The 24,793-nt window shown below is 39.8% G+C and overlaps 2 protein-coding genes across 9 annotated transcripts in view; one reads left to right on the top strand and one right to left on the bottom strand.

Annotated features, from left to right (window-relative positions):
• The first annotated feature begins 2,151 nt into the window (after positions 1 to 2,151).
• Positions 2,152 to 17,962, top strand: LOC121903417 (protein FAM163B). Of its 3 annotated transcripts, XR_006098029.1 has the most exons (4): positions 2,152 to 3,126; positions 10,913 to 11,028; positions 12,479 to 13,409; positions 17,866 to 17,962. XR_006098029.1 is itself a non-coding variant. In XM_042420417.1 (3 exons), exons 2-3 carry the CDS (start codon positions 10,936 to 10,938, stop codon positions 12,920 to 12,922), a joined length of 537 nt encoding a protein of 178 aa, XP_042276351.1. In that variant the 5' UTR covers positions 2,152 to 3,126; positions 10,913 to 10,935; the 3' UTR covers positions 12,923 to 13,864. The 3 variants fall into 3 exon arrangements, 2 of the variants coding, with proteins under 2 accessions (XP_042276351.1, XP_042276352.1); XM_042420417.1 differs by lacking the exon at positions 17,866 to 17,962 and having other exon boundaries at positions 12,479 to 13,864; XM_042420418.1 differs by lacking the exons at positions 2,152 to 3,126; positions 17,866 to 17,962 and having other exon boundaries at positions 10,881 to 11,028; positions 12,479 to 13,864.
• A 4,827-nt stretch (positions 17,963 to 22,789) lies between these two features.
• The window catches only part of adamtsl2 (ADAMTS-like 2), a 44,347-nt gene continuing 42,343 nt past the window's right edge, over positions 22,790 to 24,793 (bottom strand). For all 6 annotated transcript variants that reach the window (XM_042420328.1, XM_042420330.1, XM_042420327.1 and 3 more), the window contains exon 19: positions 22,790 to 22,928. In XM_042420328.1, the coding sequence (XP_042276262.1) occupies positions 22,801 to 22,928 (128 nt within the window). In that variant the 3' untranslated portion in view covers positions 22,790 to 22,800. The remainder of the gene's footprint in view (positions 22,929 to 24,793) is intronic.

Here is a 24,793-nt window from a genome sequence, read left to right as displayed (position 1 = left end):
GCCTGATCCACCCCGACCAATCAGTCTGATTGACATCATGTGGGCCTCCCAAAACGAGCAACTCCCATGTTGATGCCTTGCCTGCTGCAGCCCTCTCTGTGGCAACAGAGAAGGCGTTCGATAGGGTAGAGTGGTAATACTTGTTCTCTGCCCTGGAGGCCTTTTAGCGGGAAACGTATTTGTTGGGTCAAATTCTTGTAGACCAACCCTAGAGCCTCAGTGGCAACAAACAGCGTTATCTTGCAGTCTTTTGAGCTTCACAGAGGTACCAGACAGGGCTGCCCAATGAGTCCTCTGCTTTTTGCACTGGCGCTGGAGCATCTGGCAGCAGCTATTGACAGAGACCCTGATTTCCCAGGTATTCAAACAGGCAGTGGTAGTCACAAGATGATGCTCTATGCAGACGATCCTTTAGTTTTTATAACTAGAACCAGGACGCTGTAAATCTTTGGCAATCATCTAGGTACAGTAGACTAGCCACACTGAAAGGTCTGTCATACAGACTCATGAACAGGGTGGAAAGTTTCCATTTGAAATGGGAGAGTTACCTCTCCAACATTAGAGGGCCAGACCAGGGTGTAGGACTGGGAGGAGTTGAAGGATTCAAGTCTTCGATACATTTCCAGTGCTCCCCCTCACTTTCATTTCTGTGGCAGGGGATTGGCCTGCACTACATCTCATTATTATTATTATTATTATTATTATTATTATTATTATTATTATTATTATTATTATTATTGCTGCAATTGACATTGTTGTGTGGAAATATATTATTGTCTGGTATTGTCCCATGTGTCTTTATTTATTTGTGTTTTTTATCTATTTTTTATTTCTTTTGTTGGTTTGTTTGTTCCAAACACTGTCAGTTTTTTTTTACTTTTCATGTACAAGCACTGACATTAATACTGCTTGTCGTCCTATCACCAGATAGCTGTCACATGCATTCTTGTCTGTTAATTCAAAATGCCAATAAAATTGTTAATCATAAAAAATAAAAAGCAGTTTGTGGCAAATGAGGATTTCTGAAAAGGCACCTTACAGTTCGCCATAGATCCACCATGAGTTACTGAGTAAGAAACACTGAGATTATCCACCAGGTCAGTTATAGACCAGTTTAAGCTGCATACAAACATTAAATAAACTGTTTATAATTAGATTAGATTGGATTCAACTTTATAATCGATACACAATTTGCAAGTACTGAGCCAACGAAATGCATTCAGGCATCTAAGCAGAAGTGCCAATTAGGGCAAAAAAATGCCAAGTTTCAGGCATTATGTACAGGACACTGGGTTAATGCAAGAGGATCTGAGTAAAAAGTGTGTATGAATGGTTGTGCGTATAAATGGTAATGATAAATAGACTGCATTCATATAGCACTTTTCTAGTCTACCTTTCTAGTCTACATTCATACACTGATGGTAGCGGCTTCCATGCAAAGTGCCAACCTGCTCATTGGGAGCAATTATAGCACTTTTCAGGCTTCATCAGTCTGAGTTAGTCATATCAAGTGGATATCTGACACATTTACAATCTTTTTATGTATCAAATTCCCTCTTTGTGTTTCCTCGGACAGTGTTTCCCTGTTGAGCAGCGGTGGAAGTATAGTAACAAAAAGAGGGACTTTGGCACTAAAAAGACTGTAACGTTGAAAGATATCTACTTGATTTGACTCATTTGGACGCTGAAGCTTCATATTAGCTTCAGATAAACTTTTAGATACATTTTTGCACAGGACTGTGCAAAAACTGTGGATTTTGTCCTCCATCACTTCCATTGTAAGGTCATTATGAAGGGATCTTCTAATGGTCAGTATGAACAGGAGGAATGATTACAGCAAGAAAAACATGTTTCAGTGTTCATTTGGGCTCCTGACTGTTGATTTAAGACAGACTTGAAAAAATAGCAGACCCGTCCTTTAAGTAAAGTGTTACTAGCAAATGTTCATAACATATGCCATCACTTTATTAACTATGAGCTACTACCAACCAATATGAAATTTTCAATTAGTACAAAATATCAACTAAGAACAAACAAATCCTGATGAATAACACCAGTGAATAATTTCCAAATAAGAGCTGCTTGGTGTTCATGCTGCAGGTCTGTTCACCATGTTCAGGTGTGCTAACTGAAGCTGCAAACTCTCACAGTCCTGGAAGTCACCTTGAGCAGCGCGTCAAGGTGACCAAATGCAATCAAGTGATAAAATGTTCTCATATAAGTCAAACTGTCAACAAGTTGAGACTCTTCCCTCTATTAGTTTTTACCCTTGAAAACAAGACTTAATTGCGCTGATTATTCCCCCAAAAGGTTTCAGATTAAGATTGTTTTATAAACCGGGATCTGAAGCGACCTGGATGCATCCTTCAGGTACTTCTTTGCAGCGCGCGCTGCTGTGACGCACGGCAACATCCCGGCAGGTCAGCATGACATTAACGCGCTGCAACACAGACAGGATGAGACCGGATCCGGTGTGCAGAACACACATCCTCTAAATAATTATAACCAGAGCAGAGCTTTTCTCCTAAAACAAAAAAAAAACAAAAAAAAACTCGTCCTCCTGTGTGTTTGGACTCGGCTGCTTATCTGCTTTCTGTTTGTTCAAGATTTCGTTTGGGCTTAAGAGAAGAGAGAAGTTGGACGCCGGAGAGGAAATATTTCCCAGGAATAACTGTGGATTTTATAGAACAAAAATCTCCAACCTGTTCTGGAGCAGACATTTGCGCTTTAATTAATGGAACATTGATATAAGAAACTATTAGCAAACACTTCATCATTAAGTAAAAGTCTTGTCAAATTTTCTCCCCCAGCAGTCCTGCTGCATCTCACACCTCTCCAGCTGTGGAGGAAGCGCAGTTTGTGAAATTACAAAAGAAATGTGAAGACAAAAATTTGCCCTTTTTTTGGTCTCTTTGGCGCACTGAGACAGATCTCTGCTCCTGATTCTTGCAGGTCTGATGTGTATGTGGATGTAAGAAAACAAAATCTGCCGTTAGCTTTGGTTACACCTCTCCAAGAGGAAACTCGACCCTCTTACCCGTCACCTCTGCCCGCAAACCGGGGCGCCCGGAGCTGGAGGTGCCGCGGGAGGGAAGCGATGGGACGATCCAAATACTAATGTGATGGGTAAGATTATCAGCTGTTTATATGGAAGTGTCTGTGGTTCCTGCGGCGCACTGGGGAGCAAAGTGGGTGTAACTGTACGAAGTGCCAGAAAACGGTTCTTTGGGTTGTGCAGTGGAATGAGGAGCTGCTGAAAGGCGTTAAATGCACCAAAACATCACCGACTCCGCATTAAAAAAAGGATGCTCAGTTGTCATTATGGAGGTTTAAAAAGTTTTATTTTTAGTTCTAGCTTGGTTCTTAATGGAGTGATAGCTAATTAAAATAAAACTCTTGCGATACTTGCAATGTTTCTCTATTTATTCTCTTTTACGCACGCAATTCAAGAAGTTGATTTAAATGTTCCGTTTAAACAGGGTAAAGAAATACATGTTTGCCAGCATGCAAAGATAATTTCAGGGCTTAATTGCTGATAGAGAGACTTAATGTATCAATAACAGTCTTGAGTGTGTGTGTGTGTGTGTGTGTGTGTGTGTATGAATCCACACCCTAAAACCTGAGTGAAGGAAGCTGCTGGAACTTATTGAACGGACAGAGTGGAGATTTACGCGCGTCTGTGTAAATTTGCGTAAAAAAAAATTGCACCATAAACAACTTTTACTCACTGAAAATAAGAAAACAATCAACCCTTTTTAATCAAATATAAGCAAAACACCGTGCACGCACCAATGTCGAGGTTTAGGGAACATAAAAGTGTGATATTCTTCCCTAGGAATTTATAGTAATGTTCCAAACACACACACACACACACACACACACACACACACACACACACACACACACACACACATACACACACAGAAAATTTTGACCAGACATAAAGTCTCTAAAATTATAAATTATATTTCCCATCATGAAGTTTTAAATGCTGTTTCAAAAGCCTTCTCCACACTGCAATTCTAGTGAAGAAACAGTAAATCCTGCATTTATTTATTGGCATAAAACTAGTCAAAATAAAATATATTTTCTATCTCAAATACACACCATGTGTACATTTTTATATCACAGGATGTAAACTCTCCCGGGTACAAAAAAAAAGTCCCAAACTCCCTCCTAGAAATATTGAGGACATGACATCAGTTTTCTTAATGGTAGCTATGGCCCTGACTCAATGTAGAGTCATATATCTTATTATTTATCCTGTGAGGACATTTGGAGTGACATAGTGTGATGCATTTTGGATCAGAGGTGTCTGAGCTGGAAGGTTTTAACTCACACAAAGCAGCCAGAGCCTAAATCAGCTGCTGTCGTGCTGCATTATATAACCTGCGTGACCGATAAATAAAAACCGTTGGTGAACCACAAAAGCACAACAGCATGCAAACGACCACCAATACAAACAAAACTCAGCTATAATCTTAGAAATATAAGTAGTTTATGATTTATTTTTGTTCTTGTATACGACTTTCCACAGTATTTATAACATTTATAACAAATTCTCTATCTTACCAAGTAATATTTTTGTCAATTATTGCATCATAAGTCTTATTTTCTTACAACATGTGGGAAAATCTGCCAATAAATAATCATTTTTATTCAAAAGCAGCAACCTCCCTCGTTCTGTCTTGTTTCTGTGACTCCTTTCTAGGAATTTCTTATAACTAGTTGATCTTTATTGGAAACAGGTTGAATTAATCTTATTTTACCAGCAGATTCTTTCCTTTATGTTAAGAAAACAAGACTTTTACAACACCAAATACAATTTTTTGCAGTGAAATTGCTTTTATAAACACTATATATAAAATCTACATGATATTTTTTTTACATCTCTGAGATTTATGTTGGAGACAAAAGGTGGATGAGCAGCTTTACTGACGCTGGATGGACGGATGGATGAATGAATTAGGTCGCTGACCTTTTGAGTGTGTATCCGTCTGTTGATTTGTGTGTGATGCTGGCTGACTGTGTGGGTGTAAATGACTCTTTGGCCCCAGGGATGCTGTTGTCCAGGGCACCGTCGCTATGGAAACTCCATGCATTAGCTTGCTTGATGAGTTGATCCTCCGGGTGCTGATGAGGAGAGCAGCTCAGAGCGATGCTTCAACTCACAAACACAGAATTGAAGTTGATAGAAAGGAAAGTTCCTGACAGGAGGAGTGGCCACTTGCTAAAATAATGAGTCGCTACACGGCCATAAGTATGTGGACACTCGACTCTTTCAGCCATATCTGATTCATCTGTTGTTGTAACAGCCTCCGGTCTTCTATTTTCAGGCCTTTCCATCAGATGTTGGAACCTGGCTGCAGGAATTTGCTCCCATTTAGCCACGAGACTGATGTTGGTGATAAGGTCTCGTTCCAGTTCCTCCCAAAGGTGTTGGATGGGGCTGAGGTCAGGACTGGGACAATAATTTCTTTATGGAGCTGACTTTATCATGATGAGACAGGAAAGGATTGGGTTTCTTAGTTATTTGATGAAAACAGCAACACATTAAAATTTATAATAAATGTGCCGTAAAACCAAAACTAGCAGCTAAAACAGGCTGAAAAGTGCTGTAGAGTTGCTGATAATTCTCTGTGGGTTGGCCACTGCAAGCTTCTCATTTAATATTATACATAGTCACTTCATTCATTCAGGTCTTTAATTTGAAGGGCAAGTCTGGTGATTTTCTATATATTTGGTATGGTCAACAAATCTCATGTTTGGAGCCAAACTAACAATGAATTGACCAACTTACAAGTGTTGTATGTGTATCCAAAGCCTGATATATCTTGTTCCTCTGTGTCGTAGACCTCCGTTGTTGTCCAAAAACTATTAAAAACCTGTTAATGAGCCCCACAGCTGCACTGGGTGACATGTTCCTTCACCCCAAAGATTGCGGTTGGTTTGTTTAGAAATGGCTCCAAAGACTAATAGTCTCCAGAGTAGTTCTGTGTAAGGCAGACGACCCTGAGCATCTACTTTAACTCTACTAGCCTGTTGTACGACATATCACAATGTCTTGACTTTGTACTACATTGTTAATTTCTCAAAGAACTTCAGTACAAACCAGCATCTCAGCAGAATACGAGGAATAATCATCGTGTGCACATCTATGATACAAATATTGTCTAAAGCTTTAAAGGACGAGTTCACCAAGATCACAAAAGATACATTATCCTGCGGACTCCAAGTGGTATCAAACCAAGCAGATGGTTTGGAGGCTGAAATGTATTTTTTAAGAGATAAATATTAGGACAAGTATTGGAGGAACGTCAGGTGATTTTGGGAACGAAATGCAGCCTTTAATGGTTCCTTGAAGAGATGTTTTTGTCCAACGGTGGAAGATTTCCAGAGAATCTATAGAAGCGATCGACCTGTAACGTCTCCTCAGCAGATCTGTTACCTGCCCAGAGAGCTTTTCCATGTCGAAGCTCTGGGCTATTTTTGTGGGGGTTGGACGATGTGTCTGGTGTGACGATACGACACACTCCTGCCGAGTCTCGTCACACCCACGCGAGAAAGGAAAGGAAACAAGATGACGACGGTTTCGCTTCAGTCACAACTCTCCTCACGTGACTCTCTGCATATATGCCTGCTCGGTATTTGACTATTCATCAGTGCACAGTTTTTAAATGCTGCTTTGGTTCCTGATTTATTGTATAAAACATGAAGGTAAGCTGGATATTAGCAATTCATAATGTAACATCATGGATGAATGATTTCACTCTTCAGGAGGATCTTTCTACTGCTTCTAATAGAGCACAATAGTGCAGGAGCCTGCAGGGGGTTAAGCTGTTAAATTTCCATCTGTCGTCACATTAAATGTTGAGGAACATTTGTTGGTGTCCCTGAAGTGTTTTAACTTTTCTTTCCGTTTGCTAATGCACACTTAATTCTGATTTGGGACCAGATTTATTGCATAAAACATGAAGGAAAAGTGAATAATAAAATGCATAATATCTCTCTCGCTTTCACTTATAAACTGACTCGCTACTTGACTTGTCCTCACTGACACAGTGGCAACAAAAAAAGGGAAACTCGAGAAGAAGTACCTCGTGTCACCTTTCCTCTAAATTATTTCTCCATCTGCTGTATAAAAATCATCCCCATCCCAAATGTATCTCTTTCATTGTCTCCTATTTTCCTCTCTGTTTAAAAACTTAACTATTATCTGGGTACTTAAGTGATTGTTTTTAATGCTGATACTTTCATAAAATACCTCATGGCTTTTTCTATTTCTACGTCTTTTTGTTGTCGTCGTAGATCTCAAAAAGTCAACAGCAGATTTTTTTAATTTAGTGGTCATGTCCCCTTTGGCCTGAGCTGATTCAATACTGGAGAAGATGTAGAAAATAGCTTTTAACTACTAGATAATGATTGTTTTTTTAACCATAATGCGCAGGAAGACAAACAATAAACCATCAGAAACGGTGCTGGAGGCTGCAGCTCTGAAGCTTTGCGCTCTGCTGACTGTCTTATTGTTTAATTGTCTGGTTGCTTTGGGAGCACTCAGCTGAATGTCTTAAAGTAAAAAATGCAAAATGTTTAATGGAATGCAGTTAGCCTGTGAAATTCTAACCACAAACTTAGAAGCTTAAAAAACATCTGTGAGCCTCAATAAATCAGCTAAATCTGAACACACAGACCAGATACTTCAATCAATATGACTTGCATTTTCTGGGGAAATCAATATCTTCTATGTCCATCACTGATAAACCATAAATCTGCTTAGAAATCATAGAAAAGGAAGTTCCTTACAACTTCAGATCTTGACTCATAACCATAATGTTTGGACATCTGCAGTATCACTTTTTGTGTTTCCACAGTTGTTAAACTATTGTGGATATTACAACATATGACGTACATGGAAAAGACATGTAGTAACTCTGTCAATAAGAAGATCAGGTTTAACCCTCCTGTTGTCCTCGTGTCAATTTTTACCCAGTCTGCCATAATTCATCAACATATTTTCCTCTGATCTCAGCTATAGTTAAAATAATTCATAATTTCTTAGTCAAGATACTGTTTTGAAACCTCTTCAATTTTTTTTTGATGACAGCACATAATGACACCTGTTGTCGTCCCGGGTCAAAAATGACCCAAGGACAACAGGAGGGTTAAGATCCTTGTAAGCAGTCAAACTTGGAAACCATTTACAGTTTCAGTTTTCCTGCTTTTGTTGCTTGAACAAATCAAGAAAACTGTTTTTACCCCCAGTTGACCCTCTCAGGTAGACCTTCTAAATTTCGCTGATCTTACAGGGATCGATCGGCAACCTTTAGACTGTAACCCCAACAATCGCAATAACCTTAAAGGAACACAACATGTGTCTTATTATTGTAGTAATGGTTCTGAATGTTGTAGTTACTGTCCTCACATGAAGAACAGCAGCATTTGTAATTTGTTCAAATGCCTGAAATGACCTGTTGACCTGACTCAAAGGAAGGATTAGTGTGATTTTTCTAGAGTTGTTTTCATTGAGCTGTAGGGGGGGGGGGGGGGGCAGGAAGACCGCTGTTTGTTTGCTGTTTTCTTCCAACACTCAATGTTGCTTTCTTTCAATCATGACCTCAATCATTCTCTGTCTATATCTAACCAAACCTTAACCTTAAAAGAGTAATCCGCCGATTTAGCATTGCAATCCTATAACGTTGTCAGACTCATGCTGGACAATTTAAAAAACATCAAGATCAATGAACCAGAGATATCGTCTTTTTGATTGCAGGCATTTTTCTTTATTGTCAAAATTTGGCACCCGCATTACCCACAATGCAGCACGACTGTACAAATTCAGGTGTGTTACGCTAGTAGCGGCTAATGTAGCCTGGAGCTGTTAGCCTCCAGCAGAGATGAGGATCTACAGCTAACTCCTCACCCCCAGATTTTTTTCAGTTTCAAACTTGTAGTCTTCAGTCCCAATTAGGGGTGTGCCCGAATACAAATACATTATTCGGCAAAGCACAAACAGTGTTTGTTTGTTTTTTTACAAATATTTATTTCATACAAATGTTTTAAAAATTAATTTGTTTTTGGGAAGAAAAAAAACCCATGTCAAATACCAGCATGCAAGTCGGTTACATCGCTATCTCAGTGTCTCTCCGCTGTGACGTCTATCAGCAGGTCTCAAAGAGGGGAGTCACATCCACCTGCTACATGACGCACATTTCCTAATTTGGACGTCACTCCTGGAGTTGGGGGTGTTCGCCAGAGATAAAGCTGAACTACTGACATACGCGACATACTCCCCTTCTCCTTTCTACAAAGTTAGGTTGTTATGGGTGTATAAATAGGTAGAGGTCTGTCAACAATGAGGCGATGAGTAGTTTTAGCTCAGTAGTCAGTGCAGTTGTCTATGATCTGGGAGACTCTAGTTCAAGACCCAGTGTGGGGACCTCCGTAAGGTAGTTTATTCATGAACACTTATTTTAACACTTTAATTTTCTAAAATTAAAAGTGTGATTAAAAATAAAAACAGGATTTTTAAGCTTCTTTCCACTTTTATTCAAATACAAATAATTTTGCTGCCTCAACAAATACAGATACAAATACTAGTCCCAACTGACGCTGACTCAAGTGACATCACTTCATCAATTTATCAGATTTCACACAGTTCCTTCTGAAGACACTTTATACAACTTTTTACACATAGAACACCTGGAAACATACGCTGAGATGGAAGATCGGAGGAGTTCCTCTTTAAAAGAGACGGCAGATCAGAAAAGTAATATATGAATCATGTTTGGTTTTGGAAGGCACTCAAGTAGACGAGGTTTAGTTTGGATGACTTGTTGACTCACCAAGTTCATGGCCGAGAAGTCCAACAGGTCAAGAGACACAATCGGACAGATTGGAAACAAATTTCCATGTTAGATGAACTCATGTGGAAGAGAAAAGTATAAGTCAAACTGGAAAATTACCACCCAAACTGTGAGGCATTATTAAAGACATTTCAGGTGCGCTCACTCTCTGTTTCACCTCCAAACAAAGAGCTTTATCTTCTGGATAAACTTTTGGTTTGTTTAAAGTCTGTCTGCTCGTCTGACTTTGCTTATTAGTCATGTCACGTGTTCTCAGATCTCGGCTATTAACTCATGATCTTTGTTAATATTGACAGAAATATTTAAATACAGCCAAAGCTACAAAAGTCAGAAAGGGAAAGAGTAAGAAAATAATTAGATTGATAGACATTGTTGGGGTACGCAGCCTTAAAGAGCAGCCTGGAAGCCTCAGTTCAGGGTAAAATCTAGAGATCAGTAACGATGTGTTTCCTGCTGCTGACATCCATGTGGTCATTACTGAGAGCGGCATCAGTCAGATTTATCATCATCACAATCAGAGTGACAGGAAGTGTGTGTGTGTGTGTGCTTGTCTTAATTTATTTTTTTGTCTCGGGCCTTTAGTTTACTGCCAAATATGTGAGCTGGCTGAGTCTTTAAAAGATGAAAGATAAAAATCGATCAGCAATATTTTCAGTAATGGCTGCTGGCAAAAGAAAACCCGTTAACATTTTGGAGCTGCACACTCAAGTCGTAAAATTTTACAGCAACATCATTATTTCTCTTCTAACCTCCTCTGCTTCTTCATTCCCTCTCTCACCCTTTCACTTTCTTTTTTTAAATCTTGAGCCAATTCTCCTTTATCTCTTTGTTGTCTTCATCTCTTTCTCTTCTCTCTCTTCCTTCTCTCACTACTCTTCCTCTGTATTATCTTCTCACCTCTTCTCTCTATTGCCTCTTATCTTTCATGTCTTCTTCCCCCCTCCCCTCCCTTGTTTCTTTTCTCCCTTTCCTTTCTTTTATCCTCCATTTTTCTCCTCTTCTGCTGTCATTTTCCTCCTCCTCTTCCTCCTCCTCCTCTTCCTCCGCAGGCTGTTGATGGAGAGGATTTCGAATGTCAGCCGGGACAGTGGTCATCGCAGGTGGAATTCTGGCTACAGTCATCTTACTGACCATCGTCGCTGTACTGTGTTTATGTAGGTTGCAGGTATGATTTTTTTCACTATTTTACACATTTAGTGAAAAAAACAAGATAAGTATAACTGATTTTCATTCATAAATGAGAACAGTGACTTCTAATATTCATTGGATCTGAACAAGTTGGATCTGGACTGAAAAACAACAGGATAGGTTGAAATGTCAGTCGCCCAAAAACGACCTTTAGTTATGTTAAAGTGAGAGATGCCATCTAGCAGCCGTAGTATTTATGACCCTGAGCAGTGCTGCAGTTCAGATGACGTACTGTATATATATGTGGAAACATTTCCTCATTCAGAGGAGGAGGAGGGGTTGACGGGGGCATTAACCCAACAGTGGACCACAGGAGACCGCTGTCCGTTTCCTGTTTCCCACCGTGAGTCGGGACAGTATTTTAAAAAGCGTAACTACGATCGTCCCCTAACCTTAACCCCGTGGTTATTATTGTAGCCACTGTGATGGAAATCTTTAGAGCCGGGTAATTCAGAAATACCAGGAGACCTCAGATGTCTTGAGCAAAAAAAAAAGGATTTAATGAATGACACTTAAACAATTAAGTAGACATTTGGGATACAGCACGGAGTTGATACTGTGAAATGTTACCCAAAGTCCGAGGGCAAAGATGTGAGCAACGGCTAGTTAAAGTCCAGATAAGGATTTGTTTACCAGACAGATTTGGCTTGAGTCATAACATAATCAGAGGCCTCGCTATAAGATTGTTTACTTCAGCGCCGGTTCTCATGAGAACGACCATGAGGAGAGCTCAGCCTGACCAAAGAGAGGCCAGCTGGCTCTCTCTCTCTCCCCGTCTGCTGGGTCTAACAAGTCCTATATGAAGAGAAGAATATGATATATGGAAACTCCTTCACAGTTATGACAGTGAAGGTGGCCTAACCGTAAGGAAGTAGTAACTTTAACCCACAACATGTGTTTCTCTAACCCTGAACAAAGTGATCATTTAAACCATTTAAACCATGATCTTTACCTAAACCTGACCAGACCTTAAACACAGCACATCAGAAAACATCATTATTTAACAGTGATGTGTGACGGTTTTGGAAAACTCAGACAGATGTGGGCGCAAGATTAGAAAACACACATTTGGCCATTTAATTTGGAGAAGTTGTTGGTCTGAACACAACAATCGTACTCACAGATTAATTCTAGAGCGGTTCGTTTGTGGCGGGAACGTGATCCAAACTTGATCTGACCAACTACAAGGCTGCGAGTTTGAGCTAAGTGGCTTCCGTAGCCAAGTGCGCTTTGCATGCTGGGATGTGAGAGAAATGAACTGGACAGTTGAAGCAGCTTCAGGATGGAAGCTTCTTCCTATGTTTACGTTCTCGTTCCCACCTCAGATACACAAAAACACGAAATCGTCTTTAGTTTACAAAAAACTCCACAGGATACATCCTAAATTTTGAACCTTGAGTCCTTTCATCCTGTGTTTGGTTTTCTAGTATTACTGCTGTAAGAGGGAGGAGTCTGAGAAGGGGGAAGAGGAGGAACCAGAGCTCGCCACCATGTCGCCGTCCCGCCCCCTGGCTCTGTCAGCTCCTCCGACGCCCCCGACGCCGGAGCTCTACAGCGACGAGCCCGAGGCCTACCCGCCCACCTTCCTCACCGAGGCCAACGGGCCTGCCAGCTTCTCACCCGACCCCCCGCCTCGCAGGTGCCAGCGCTCTCACACCTTCTGCCCGACGTGCGCCCGCTGCTCGCTGCCCTTCTACCTGCAGCACCCGGAGAGGCTGTGCAACGGCGGCCGCAGGATCAGCTACAGGACTGTGCAGCAGCAGGACCTGGAACTGCCCATGGACCTGGCCAGCTTCTACCAGAAGCTCAACCTCATCCGCTCCGTCACCATGAGGGAGGTGGTCACCCACAGCGTCAGCACCGACGTGTAGGAGGCAGGCGGGGTGGAGGTAGCGCCGCCCTGCTGGCCTGGAGGAGAGATTGATTTATACGAACTGCTCTGACTCGTCTGCAAACACGCTAAATTAATCTGAGTATTGTGCTGTGTGTGCAGCGTTAATATGCTGTAGAGATACACAATAACACTGAGGGCTTTTAATTAATGTAACACACCGCCGGGCAGCCATGTTGGAGGTCTGCAGTCCAGGAGCGACTGCAAACACCTGAATGCATTTCTGAAGACTTGAACGGACTAAATTTTGTCGGATTTAAAACGGACTGAAAACTGATCATGTTGTCACATTACGTCCAACTGATTTTATGTATAGATAATTATCTTGTTAGCTAATAAGCTAATTAGGTAGCAATAGGGCTGTCCCTTTTTATTCAAAACAGTCCGTTAGTTTGCTAGTTTGACCCGAAACCATCTGAGAAGCAATCAATGTAATCAATTTGGATTCAACAACCGTGCGGCTAAAGGTAATTTGCGTCTTTTTAAAAATGTAACCGCCTCACAGCTACAAATATGAAGTCAGCTGTTAGCTTGTCACGTAGTGAGGCAGCGCATGGAACAACATGAAGGATTCATCTTTGTGTGCGAATTACGTGTTAAAATATCTGTATGAAAAGTGTGAACAAGCCAAATTCAGGGTTTGTTTTTGGCAGTTGAATGCGCCACACAAGATGCAGATGTGGGGGTTAAAATCCTAAATCACCTGACGTTTAGGTGACTCCAGTCCAGTGCAAACAGGATGTTTGCCAAATGAGGCTAGTTAGTCTGCTGATATTCTATATTTTTATTGTCAACAAATCCCCTGAAAACACCAAAACCAACAAAGAACTGATCTACTAACAAGTTTTAGTGCGTATTCAGAGTCTGACATATCTGATCCCTCTGACCTCTGCTGTCGTCCAAAAACTATTAAAAACACATCAGTAACATGTTCCTTCGTCACCACGAACACACACACACACACACACTGTAGTTTATCTTGACTCAACGCCACACACACACCGTCCTGCTGCCAGAACTACTCACCAGAGCACTGAATGTGGATTCATCCGCTGCTGAAAACAGTCCCCAACAAACACAACACGTCTACAGTGACCGGCTGGTTTGAGCCTTTTTAAAGAGCAGAGAAGTCAGAAAGTATCGAGAGACGGATTACACATTGTTGGTTTTGATATTTTCTTGGATTTGACGGCTTTAAGAAAAATATAGAGTATCAGCAGCGTTATCCTTTAAGCTCCAAATCAATGGAATCAACAGTAAATCAAAAGAGTTTGTTTATATCCCAATTTCAGAAATTCATTATTTGTGCACAACCGAATCTCCAACAGACTAATATTCTGTTGCAGTACTGAATATACAGTATATATATGTGTGTGTGTATTCTTACACTATGCTTACTTTAAAAAAAAAACCAAACATGTGGACATTCACACAGACAAAATGTTTTTTTTATGTTTGTTAATGTAGCAACAACTGTACAGAGTGTCCAACTCACAGTGTTATTCCTTCACTTAACACAAGAGCCAATTATGATCTTTAAATATCCTTTTTTTTAATAGTTTATTGAGGTTGAAGCTCCTGCTGACTCCTGGTGAACCTGCACAGGTGTTTCCACTTGTTCTGTCTGATTATATAACTCTTCCTTCCTTCCTTGAGCAGAGATCTCATCAACCAGACTAACTGAAAGGCTTTTAGTGATAGAAATCAGTGCAGATCCTTTTAGCTTTTCATAGTTTTTCTTTGATATCAATAATTCAGTTGTACGCAGGTACAAAAAAAAACAAACTTTGAGAGCTATAATTCGGACGAGCTGATTACATTTAAAAGAATAAAATTACCAAAACATTCACATAAATGTCAAGTGTATGAATTGATATTGTGTGCTTACATATTAGTTTGTTTTCCCTCAAACACATATCAAGACTTTTAATTATTAAATTGTTGAAATTGAGTTGAACATTTAATATTTGGTGATAATTTATGGTATTGAAACTGCTTCAAAAATGAAAATTTGTTGACACCAAAATGACTCAATAAATCATATCCAATCACCTGATAACGATTCTTCATATGATTAATGAAATATCATTCAGAAATTCAGTTCTTCAGCTCAAGAATCCAACTTTAATTAATGACCAGTAAACTATAAAAGTATCTTATACAGATGATTGATATCAAGAATTAAACTAATTTTGTTCCTTGACATTAAAAATGCATAAAAGCTCAAATCGAGGTAATAATGGAGCTTCTTTCTGACCCGTGTTTGTGTTCACTGGTGAAGGTTTGTCAGCACTGGTTCGTTTGTGTATTTAATGATGATTCAGACAGTGGAGTCGGTATGTGAGCGTTTCGGTGTGTGAATTCATGTTTGTTTATGGAGTGACACAGTGCGGGAAACATTTTATAGCAAACTGTTTCACATCGAGGACCCTTAAACTGACACAAATTAAACCACCGACCCCCCATCTGATAAGATTTAGTCCCAGTGTCACCATCTGATTTTTGCTTTTAGATGTTTTATTACAGAAAGTGAAACCCATGACCAAAATAGTCACATATTCTGTCATTGTGTTACTTACAGATCGAGTTATAGTGAAAATAAATGATTCTACTTTTTGCTGGGGGCCCCTGGAGCCCCAGCAAGGACCCCTGAGGGTCCCCGGACCCCACTTTGAGAACCACTGTTTTAAAGGCCTCTTCTGAAGCATTCAACGATCCGATGACTGTGACATTTAAAGAGAGTTTGGCTCCAACGTGAGAAAAAAAAAACTGACATGCACATTTTGTTAATCTTAATGATAGTTCAGTAGATGAGTGTTTGATATATTTTACTTCACATCTGAAAAACTGCTCAACTTCAGGAGTTGCAGCACGTCCGCCCTGTTTTTCCTTCGTCCTGAGATGAACATAAACTGTTAAATAAAACTCTGCTCCTCTACTCGATGATAATATGTATGATAAAATAGTTCCGCGCTAAGCAAAAAGGACATAAGCTCTGTTAATTGTCGTAAGTGTTTGTTTTCTCGTCTCTGTGTGTTTTTCATGAAAGTGTGTTAAACCTCAGGCAGCAACACATTGTGATGATCTAACACTGATCACGAGTGGATCAGACGGATGAAACAGTGCAGAACCTGCAAAGCTCTAAAACACCTTTTTATAAGGATGAATGCATGTTTGTTAGTTTTGGGTTCAATAAAGAAACATTTTCAAATTGACAATCATGCAAATGACTGAAAATGCAGATGTACAGCATTACTGTGCTCAACAGTATGTGGTGCAGGTTAATCCGTTTCTCCAGATGAGGATGATAAATACTTAATATTTCCGTTTTTAGCTGCTTTTAACATAATTGAGACTGAGGCCAGTCAAGTTATGAGCTCTGCTATATTATACAGCAGAGATTATAGATGAAAAGTTGGAGAAATTACACGAGAACATTATTGGATAAGAGAGAAATAGTTACTTGTAAAATGTGATCTGCCATCTTGGAAATTTTTTCATGGGAGCTGTAGTTTTTGGAACAAGTAGCGACAACAACTCTGACACATCATCACTTTTTAAGTTGATTTGTTGAACTTGTTAGCAAACAGTTGCTTATTTCCACATCCAGCAGTTACGGAGCAACATAATCATTCATGTGGAGTCGTGTTTCTGTCCAATATTCACTGTCTTTTAGCTCTGTTTTTGCTCTCTACCAACTCCTGAGGGAAATATCTGACTGTTTAGCTGCTAAATGCTCCACTATGTTCACCAGCTAGTCTACAGCTAACTGTGTCTGTTTGCTGTTTGCTGCTGAGCAGGTAGTGTACAGTGGCTTTTTACAGCTTTTTCTCTGAAAACGATGCTTTGAGAGCTCTGAGAGTGAACCAGAACAGTAAAGTTTCAGCCGGACAGATAGACAATGAGCTGAAACTCACTATACAGCTGCAGAGTCACTGATAATTCTCTGTAGTGCGTAATTCTCAATACGAGTCACACACAACACTATTATGAATGATATCTATTATTGGTGCTTTAAGATCAGAAAGTGATATCAAAACATTGTCTTTCCATGTTATTGTGCCCAGACCTGGTTACCCACAATCCTCTGCCCTCAATATTTCCAGGTTTAGTTGTCCTTAAACAGTTTCTCTGTAGTATAAACACTGTACAACACAGATGATTGTCCAGAGTTTTCCCACACAAGAGGAATTTAAATATTATTTTGCAAGTGAATTACTCTTCTTCTTCTTCCCAACTTTAAATACACTAAAGACGGCAAATGTTATGTTTATGTTTATTGTTGTTGTTGGTAGTTAATTTTCATCCACTTAAAATGTCACTTAAGTGGTCACCGTACAGTATCTCCAGTGTTTGTGATTCGCATGGGAATGTTTATGCTTTTTATATCTACTGCGCTTGTGCTGCAACATCACGTTTTTCTGGTTTTGTTTACTTCTTCAGTCTCCTAAAGCCTCTGCACACATAAAAACTACACAAAGTCTACACACATATTGTATTTTTGTAGGGCAATATGTTCAACCAACCGCTGATCACCGGCATTAGTCAAGATGATTAGATTTTTACCCTGAACCTCGCCTCCCAGGCAGTGATTCCTGCCCCGCACACGATTCACTAATCAAATGTTTTAGGTTATAGACGTATAGATGGAGGTTTGTCTCACAGTCGTGGTTGGGGATAAAGTTTGCAGAGGAAGGACGTCCTGTGAATGTCAGCTCAGTGCAAAGAAGTCGATCAATAAAGCAATCAGACGTGAATCATTACGGGGTGTTTTGGAGCTTTGAGCTGCAGGTTTTTACACTTTATTTCATTCCTGAGGAAGAATGAACCATTATTTTAATGAGTGTTTACTGACATGAAGTCTTCAGTCTCATCTGTTTCTTCTCTGCTTCAGTAGTTGATGTGTTTCTGTTATCTTTGCAGTTCAGCAGATCTGAGGTTTTGACTCTCTCACACTGACCAGCAGGGGGCGTCAGCTGCTGCTGCTGCTGCTGCTCAAACCAACATCTACTGTAGTTGCTCGGTGTTTGAAAAAAGTGACTTCATTTACAGTGTTAATAAAAATGATGCAAAAACTTGTTTGGTGTGTTTTGTGTGTTTTGCCTTCAGGGAGAAAAAAAAACCAGCAGAACAGAGAGTTGATTCTGAACTGGTTTCACTCTCATTAAATCAGACAAGTTGATCTGTTTATATCAAAAGCAGCAGCAGGGAGGAGAAGAAGAAGAAGTGAACACGTTTTCTCTGCATTCATAGCTGTGATGCTCTTCTGCAATGATCTCAACGTATGCAGCAACACAACCTGCAACATCACAGCAAACAAAACTGACGGACTTGAGACTAAACTACAATTTCATCTCAGCAGAAATTAGAAAGAAAACACTGCGTCGTCTTTCTCAGGGGTTATGAAACAATGATTTTTAAAGGATAAAGCTGGTGGTTTCATATTTTTTATTGTGCACAATTTTAATAAAAAGACCAACAATGTATTAGTCAGTGGTTTTCAGCTCTAAGCTCACTGGGTCCTTCAGAAGATCTTTAAAAACAGCTCACAAATATATAGATTCATTTTTTAAAAGGCTCAGTCGTTTCCTAAAACAGCTGAGAACTGTAGTTTTTAGCAAACGTTACTCAAACAGGAAGAAGTAGTCCATTTATTGGGGATTATTTTCAGTGGCGGATGAATCCATACTTGATGTTCTGGTGAGTATTTCTGGCAGCAGGCTGGTGTGTTTGGGATCAAGTCAAAGTAAACTACAGTGTGTGTGTTCATAGTAATGAAGGATTATGTCACCCAGGGCAGCGGTGTGACTCGCTGACGTGTTTTTTAATAGTTTTAAGACAACAACGGAGGTCTATGACACAGAGGAATAAGATCTTGTTAGTAGATCAGTTCATTGTTGGTTTTGGTCTTTTCATGAGATTTGTTGATAAGGAGAGAGATAAGTTTGAACTATCACCAGACTTATGCCACGTTCACACCACGTTAGATGGATGGAAAGTTTCCCATCATCCGACCACTCAGGAAGATTGTATGAGGCTTTAAATACTGTGTTATATTGCATTATATCCATTACATTCAGGTTTAATTTTATAGAAAGATGGATTTAAGTTGATGTGAGGCGTCCATGTTTGTTTGGTTGTTTGGATATTTTGTAGCTTTCCAGTTTTCCAGTCATCATTAGGACTTGGAGGTTGGCGTGAACACCATTTACACATCAGAATCATTCATGTCATAATTATATGACATGAATGTGGCATTATCCTTTAAAATGTTTCAAAAAGGTCGTCAGTTTGCATCCCTCAACCAGTTTGGAAAATCAGGACACAGGAAAGCTTTACACTCTCTCTTCTTTTTCTTCAGCAGCTACAGTCAAAAACATTCTTTTGGGGATTTCTCGCCTTTTGTTAGACAGTGTTTGGTCAAAAGATGACAGGAGATGAAGGGGGGGAGACATGTGGGGGGATATATTAGAGGGATCAAAAGATGATTCAAGTGTGACACACCTGTCACACATTCAGGTGTACAGAGACACCTGAAACACTGGATACTTTAACTTCTTCAGGCAAAATCTTTCAAATAAAACAATCTGAGCAGGTTTTTTGGTTCCTCACAACTCATGTCAACTGTGATGAAGGGTCACAAGTAAATACTGCTTTGTTTTAGGAAGTTATGAACCAAAAAGGTCAGGAACCAGAGTACTAAAGTAGAGCTGCAACTAACCAGCTCGTCCTCACAAGAAAAACAAGGGTATAGGTCTAAAATTCAGGTTTATACCATCTAGCGGCCAATGTAATTATGTCCTGGAGAAGTGAAGTTCAGGGGACATCAGGAGGCAAAAAGTGGCCTTTTCACTAGTGTTCACATGATTCGGGTGTCCAAACCAGGATCTTTCTCTCACCCTAACCAAGTGGTAAACCTGACCAGACCTTAACCACAGCGTTGTCACATCATAGATCATCATTATATCATAAAACGGTCCCCATCCGTCCTCTAGAAGACGCTAAAAACACTCATATAGGTCGTTTTGAGAGTCTTTGGAAATAAACCCATTCTGTCGCTCTGATATGAGGATGTGTTGAACTCAGAATTATAATCTGCCAATTATTTTCTTGATTAATCGATTAATTGTTCAGTCAATGAAATGCTAAAAAATAGTTTAAAAAAGAGCCTAAAGTGATGTTCAACTAACAGTCTAAAACCTGAAGATATTCAATTATGTATGTATGTATAAAAAACAGAAAATCATCACATTTGAGCAGCTGGAAGCAGAGCATGGTTGGCATTTTTGCTTGAAACAAATGATCAATCATCAAAACACAGATTTTCTTATTGATTAATCGACTAATTGTTGCAGCTCTGGAGTGATACCAACTTACTATATGACCATAAATTGTGGATTCATAAAAAAACAACAGAGGCCAATCTGTTCATCTGAACTGTTATTTAATTGAAATACAAGTCAGTACCATTAGGATTTCAGTTTATTATCAACAGTACACAATCTCCATACTTACTTTTTGTACAAAGAGGTATCAGTTATATAAAACACAGTACACAATAGTTAAAAATGAGACATACAGGTACACGTCTGAATACATTTCAGCCATACTTCAAGTGTCAGGAATCTTTCTGTCTGTGTTTGGAATAACTCCTGTCCTCCTCTGTCACACACAGACCAAAACTGGCATCAGTTGACCCGATGAATAACCATCGGCTGGCATCAGGAGCATCACGATAAATGAAAATGTGCTATGACTAATAAATATGCTTCCATATCCTGCAGGCGTGCCGGCACGGCGCCAAACGGCAGGGGGGGATGGAATGGAAATATAAACATTTTGGGCCATGCCAGACACCAAACTGAAACACAATTAAATAATATTTCATAAACAGTATCTGTATTAAATATTCTAGTCATGCAGTATATTCAGTTGAGAAATAATTTAATAGATCTTTTCATTGCAGCGATGAACACTACAAGAGCAAGCTGCTAACTGGTGATGGAAGTCTGTAAAAAAAAAACATTTAAACTGTTGACTCCACTTTACAACTCCACATGTTGTTAGAGGAACTGAAACTCCCAACTGATAAATAATCAATAATAGATGATAACAACAGGGTTTATGGTTGAGATATAATGTTAATCAGAAGTTAAAGATGTTATTTTGTATGATGGTTTGATGGAAGGAGTGAGGGGGGGGAGGGGCAGCTGTGAGATCATTTTTGGAGATGAAAAGGTTTCTTGGGACAAAAAAACAAACATTTTCCTTTTTTTAAATGTTTTCTGCTGGACTTTTCTATGATATATATTGTTGTTTTTATTTAAATATTCCTCTAAATGTGACTGAACTGATGAGGTGGCATCACGTCAGTCTCAGAGGTCTCGAGGTGGAAGGTTGCTGCAGGTGTTTTTTAAGTTTTTCTGAAGGCCCCTTTACAATGTGCAATAATAGTGATGACGTGCAGGTTCACAGGTGAAATGGCTCCAAAAAAAATCTTGGAGAAAATGATGACAAAACGTGCAAGTACAGACACGTCATCTGCAAAAAAAAACTTGCTGCATTTTGTTGTAGCTTTGGTCGTAGTGACATATACACTGTACACAGCAGTACAGTATCTACGTGTAATATATCTATGGGTGCTTAAAATATAGCGGCAGCAAGTTTAGTGGTTGGTTTGTAGCGTCGGTCAGATTTTGAGAATTTAGTCTGAAATCTCTGACTTGTTTCTGACTTGTGAGATCTACAAGCACTGTTCTGGAGAGACGACCAAAGGTTTCAGCATGTTTTCTCTCTTCACTGTTGAACTTTCATGTCAGGATCTCACAGTGTACAGGGGCCTAAAAAACACGGATGCAATCAGCTGCATCACACAGCTTTGCCTTGTTTTTCCACACAACAATCCCTAAAGACACACACGATCCATCTACACAGGTGTTTTCATTTATTCTGGCCGATAACTGCTCTTCCCAGGACGCGTCGGCGTGTTTGATTGAGTTGCACCTGTTACGAGTTCTCTCTAGTGGCATCTCTCCATGCAGATCGTTTTTTATTTGTCCAGTTTTGAGAGATCTGTCTTTCTGCCTCCAACACACAACACAAAGGAGGTGAATGAAATTTAGTTTTTGCTGCTCGCTGCAATGAAAAATTTGAAAAATTCAACATTTCTTTGCAGAAACAGTGTCCCTGTTACTGTAAATAAAGAGTTTTCACAGGGACGACGCCAACTTCAACCTGAGCAGACGTCTAATTAACCAGAATAACTGAAAACATCCGTGTGGCTTTGAGGGCAAAATATCTGCTGAAAATAACAAAGTGTGGCTGCGACTAAACGGAGTCGTGATGCATCACCGTCAATGGAGAATATGTTAATCTACACACTTGGACTGTGTGTCATTTTAGTGTCATTTAAGGAAAGCTGACAGAAAGTGACCAATCAAAACTTTGAGTGGGAGATTTTTACCTCTGAGAATTTGCTTTTCGCTCAACTCTTTCTCTATTTATTCCAAATAAACCAGAAACATCACTGGAAAATAAAATAAATTTCAAATGAAAAACAGTAACAAACATGTTATTAATTTTATAAGTGAGTGTTGTGAGTTGCTTCTGTCTGATATCAGGAGAACCAGATTGAATTAAACATCATTTCTACTAATCCAACTTCAAATGAACCCTCATAAATCCAGGTTATTGGAGGACTTTGTGTAACTGTTCCAACTCTTGACTTTCAGCTTCCTCTCGTGATTCACAGTAACTGCAGTACCACATACCCATTAGTTTCCTCATGCTGGAGCGAGAGTCGGGGGGGGGGGGGGGTCGGTGGGGGGGGGGGGGGGGGGGGGGCTGCGTTGTCCTGGACTAGGAGCTGGGAGGTCGTACGGCGCGGCAGGAGTGGCAGCAGGCCTTGCTGTAGTACCAGTGGCTGCACAGGTTGACCTTCAGCGCCAGCAAGCAGTTGGTGGAGGGACGATCCTGACAGCTCTCATCTGGGACAAAGTCACGGTCAAAGTCAGTCATGGTGGGATTTCATAACACAATAACTCAAAGAAAAAACTTTTCCCATTTTTATATATCGCCCTGGGATAATATAAACCCAGCCGATGTTAACCAGGCCTCACACATACTGGGATAACATTCCCAGTAACATTGATTTGGTCTTTTTTTTAACCTTTATTTATTCAGGGGAGTTTCTCAGAGACACAGTCACACATTCATACCTGGAAGCTGCCCAGTACAACCACAGTCTGATCTGCCGGCCACTGGGCAGCTCCACTGGAGCAGTTGGGATTAACCCTCCTGTTGTCCTCGGGTCAAATTTGACCCGTTTTCAAATGTTTTTATATCAGAAATATGGATTTCTTTCATCTAATTGCCTGAAAATCACATGGATGGTTCCATACCACAAACTTTGCAAGTAAAATGATCACTACTATCATTGAATTTTGGGTGTTTTATTAAAATTTATAGGATCTGTGGATCTGTGGAAGTTGCATGGTCAACGGGAAGACAACAGGAGGGTTAAGGGCCTCAGTGGTGGTAATGAGGGAGGGACATGCAAGTCTAAGAGATACCTGGATGTCTAGATTAAAGCTAGCTAGTTCTAGACAGCAGACTTCTAGTTTACATTTATCTGCCGTTTTAACAATATTTCAATAACTATATTTCAATGTGAACCAAAAGTCTAAATACACATAGAGGAACAGTGAGGTCAAGTATCCTCCATATCCTGCTCTTTCACTCTTTATCACGATAGCACACTTTATGCAGAAAATACACAAACCTGGCAACTCTGCAGAGATCTTACCATTAATATTACGTGGAGTTAAAATGCTATATTGTTTGAGATCTAAAAAATATTGGCAGGGACAATCCAGCAACACTTTACCCCTACCGTCCATATCCAAATCTGTGTCCATGAAAGACAGCAAACACTTGGTCTCTCTTTGTTTTAAATCAAGCTCTGAGAACATCCAGTAGATTCTGGTCAGCTGATCTGAGAGACTTTAAATTACTGTAAGGACACAACAATTCAGAGATGTTCTCAGGCACTCAACTAATGACTAAAATAACTTGGTTATTATTTGGTATATAGGGCTGGATGCAAAATGTTTAATGCTCCTGTCAATATGATACTTATACAACACAGGTTCTGGTAAACAATGCTTATTTTGAGACCTTACTTTGAGAAAATATAAACATGTTTTCTACAAAACTGCAAAACTTTTTTTCATTTAACAACAGAACTCAGGGATCTCAAAAGTTAAATGTTGCCTAAGAACAAATAGCTGTATAAGAACTTGAACTTTAACCTAAATAAAATGCCGTCTAAAATCAGCAAAATTATTATTCAAATCACCAAACATCTTGCTGCCAGAAATACTCAATAAAGAAGAGCAACAAATGTGGATTCATCCGCTGCTGAAAATAGTCCCCAACAAACTCACAGTTTCCTTCTTTTTAACCTTCTGAGTAACATTTGCTAAAATCTCCAGTGTCTTAGGAAATTATTGAGCCTTTTAAAAAAGTGAAACTATATATTTGTGAGAAGTAGAATATAATATTCATAAATATGTTTTAATTAGTATATAATCACCTGAACATAAGACTTGTGTTTTCGTTAGCTTAGAATGAGCCTTTATATCTACAGAGGGAGCGGCTCCTCTTCCAGCCCACTATGTTGCACCACCATGTTTCTACGGTAGCCCAGAACGGACAAACCAAACACTGGCTCTAGAGAGGAACTTTCCCGTTTCTCACGAGTTTCACGGCCACCGTAGGTTCTCTTGCACACTCGGAAGGGGGGGATGGGTGTTCAGTTTGTTGCAATCTGCAACCTCACCACTAGATGCCA

Source organism: Thunnus maccoyii, chromosome 9, assembly GCF_910596095.1.
Source record: "Thunnus maccoyii chromosome 9, fThuMac1.1, whole genome shotgun sequence".
Classification (NCBI taxonomy): Eukaryota; Metazoa; Chordata; class Actinopteri; order Scombriformes; family Scombridae; genus Thunnus; species Thunnus maccoyii.
The sequence above is the reverse complement of the archived record's forward strand: the minus strand, read 5'-3'. Positions and strand labels throughout refer to the sequence as shown.

Coding starts and splice junctions, on each gene's coding strand:
- LOC121903417 (XM_042420417.1), top strand. CDS start 10,936: ATGTCAGCCGGGACAGTGGTCATCGCAGGTGGAATTCTGGCTACAGTC. Junction 11,029..12,478: donor TGTGTTTATGTAGGTTGCAG/GTATGATTTTTT, acceptor TTGGTTTTCTAG/TATTACTGCTGTAAGAGGGA.